At 38.8% G+C, this 2,667-nt stretch overlaps 1 protein-coding gene across 1 annotated transcript; it reads left to right on the forward strand.

Annotated features, from left to right (window-relative positions):
- Positions 1-1,362: 1,362 nt before the first annotated feature.
- LOC121427908 (trace amine-associated receptor 1-like) lies at positions 1,363-2,667 on the forward strand. Its single transcript, XM_041624484.1, has one exon. It carries the CDS (start codon positions 1,363-1,365, stop codon positions 2,665-2,667), a length of 1,305 nt encoding a protein of 434 aa, XP_041480418.1.

Below are 2,667 nucleotides of genomic sequence, written 5' to 3' on the forward strand. Positions count from 1 at the left end.
AGTTTTGACAGAATGTTACACTGGAGTGAGCACTGTCCTTTTTTTTGTAAAGGTAGCAGAAATCTGTTTGCGCAAAAATGCTCGTTTTTACGCTGTGTCAAGGGGAAAGGGCGAAATCAACCTTACCCTGTCAAACATTTCTCATACATTTTCTCTTGCACTTTAGTCAATTGTAATAAAACGGATGCATTCAAGCATTTTGTAACAATTTTGCCACCCAAATTGAAATTTTAACACTTAGTAAGCACAACCTTTACCATTTTTGTGCCAGCTGGATCTGAGGTCATAATTGAATCTGAACAAAAGTTTATATCAGACATCTCCAGCATGTTTTCACGAAGTTTTTATCATTTAAAGTGGGTTTACATTTCATTTTTCATTTAATACTTGTTTTTCCACACTTTTCCCAAGCTTGACAATGATTATCGAAATAAAAATTAAGCCTAAATCATTTCATGTAAATCACAGCTCAGTGTAGAGCAAATATCGTCACAATGGCCTCGGTGTGTGGGGGAGTGGGGTGGGGTGCATTGCACACATTGAAGTGTTTTGGGCAAGAAGAAGAAACAAGTTTTAAAAAGGTAAAAGGTATCTTCAAATCAATTTTAATTGCTAAATTCCACGTGTTCTTAATGATTAAGGTCTACTTTTATTCGCATAACTATTTCAAAGTTCTGCGCAAATAATTTTTAACTCACTTTTCAAAAGTAAGTGGTGCTCAGTCAAGCGGAAATAGTTTTCGACAGTTATATCGTCATTTGCTTAAAGGGATCTGTACCAATGATAAAATGTGGAAAAATCTTCGGAATATTACAAATATATAATTTTACAGGAGTTTTCTAAGTGTAAACTTATTTTTGATACGCACTGTAGTAATAAAATTTTACACATGCATTTCCCTATCTTCCATACCCTCGTTTTCTCCATCTCTCTCTCTCTGTTCGTCAACTGTTAATTTCCGCAGTCTGTCTTTAATGGTGGCTTCCATTCATTCTGTGTATGGAATTAACGTTTTTCGTCTATTGTTGTTCAGTTTCATAATACTCGGAGACATGACAGGTACATCCAAACGATCTTTTTATTTGCATGAAGTGAGTTGCTCATCAAGAAACTGTCACTTAACCTTTTTTCACTTTAATTAACTGTAAACACAAGACGATACATATCTTTCAACATTATACACTGTATAACCATTCCCCTATTATACATTCTTGTTAAATTGAGCCATGAATGCTCGTTTTAGGTCACATCGTTTGTTAGGCTAACTCGAATGCTACAACAGTTACACAGTTGGCAGTATAAATACACATTCGAGAATTTTAAGCACCATTTTACTCAAGAGTTATCATCAGCGGATCTGCAATGGATGAATCTGAAGACTTACCTGCAGCGTATAATAATACGTCAAATGATATCTGCAAGGACGATACACATACCAACATCGACGAAATTACAAAAATTGCTGATTTGATTTTCCATATGATTGTATTAATCTTAGGAATGCCAGGCAACTTCGTCATCATCCGTGCTTATACATGGAAGAAAAGGAAGACGAGCACAGACATCCTCATCATCGGCCAAGCGGTAGTCGACTTAATTGCTAGCACGTTCACACCTGTAGGCAATGTTGTGCTGAGAGTTCTGGAGCTGAACGCCGATCTTTTGTGTCGGATAGTAGCTCTCGGTTTTTTCTTAAAAGAAATGTACGCTCTTGCTTCGCTCTTGCTAACCTCGGCAATCAGTATCGATCGCTACATGGCTGTCTGTCGTCCATTACGACGTCGGATCACGGTACGAGCGTCATGTATCATGGTAGCAGTATGTATTCTTGTCTCCATCGTCACAAACATCCCACTCGTCACATTAAGTGAAGTCAGAGAGAAAAAGCTTGACGGAAGCATCACGTGCAAATCACCGGTTCCGAATCACGTGACTTTCTCTTTTGAGATTTTGCACCTTATCTCGTTTTTCATGTCTTTTGTAACAATATCAATCATGTACGGCGTCGTGTACCACACTTTGCGGAAGAGGGCTAAGATTCATGCCGACCTGGTCAACAATAGACATGGTCTTCCTACGGTCAGTCAAGATGTAGGAATCGGTACTTCTTCGACAGGCCGTGAGACGGAACCAACGTCCAAAGACACTGACATCCTTGACGAAGAAACCGTCATGAAACATGCAAATACTCGAGACAACGCCCATGATGTCATTGATAGAAACGACTATTCTCGGACAAGTCCAGTAACTTCGTTTCCGGAAATAGCCGACGAGGGCCACGACGATGATGATGATGAGAGCTTTTCCTTGAATGCACGAGACACTAACTTACTATCTACCCCACCACTAGGTTTATCTTTACAGCTACCTTATCCTGTTGCTGCTCCACCAAAGTTGATCAAGAACAATCACTATTCTGATCATGGACGGAAAACTACTCGCATGCTTCTCATCATAACAGCTTTCTTCTTCGTAACGTGGACCCCTAAACTTATTATCCCTCAATTACCATTATTGTTTGAGTGTCGAGTCCTGATCGTCATCAACATTCTGCTAGATCTCGTGCTTCTCAACCACATCGTTAACTTCTTTGTGTATTATCTTGTCAACAATAGCTTCAGAAATGATGTTAAGGAATCTTTTAAATTTTGCAGATTTGCTAAATAA

The sequence above is a fragment of the Lytechinus variegatus genome, chromosome 14, assembly GCF_018143015.1.
Source record: "Lytechinus variegatus isolate NC3 chromosome 14, Lvar_3.0, whole genome shotgun sequence".
Classification (NCBI taxonomy): Eukaryota; Metazoa; Echinodermata; class Echinoidea; order Temnopleuroida; family Toxopneustidae; genus Lytechinus; species Lytechinus variegatus.

Coding starts and splice junctions, on each gene's coding strand:
- LOC121427908 (XM_041624484.1), top strand. CDS start 1,363: ATGGATGAATCTGAAGACTTACCTGCAGCGTATAATAATACGTCAAAT.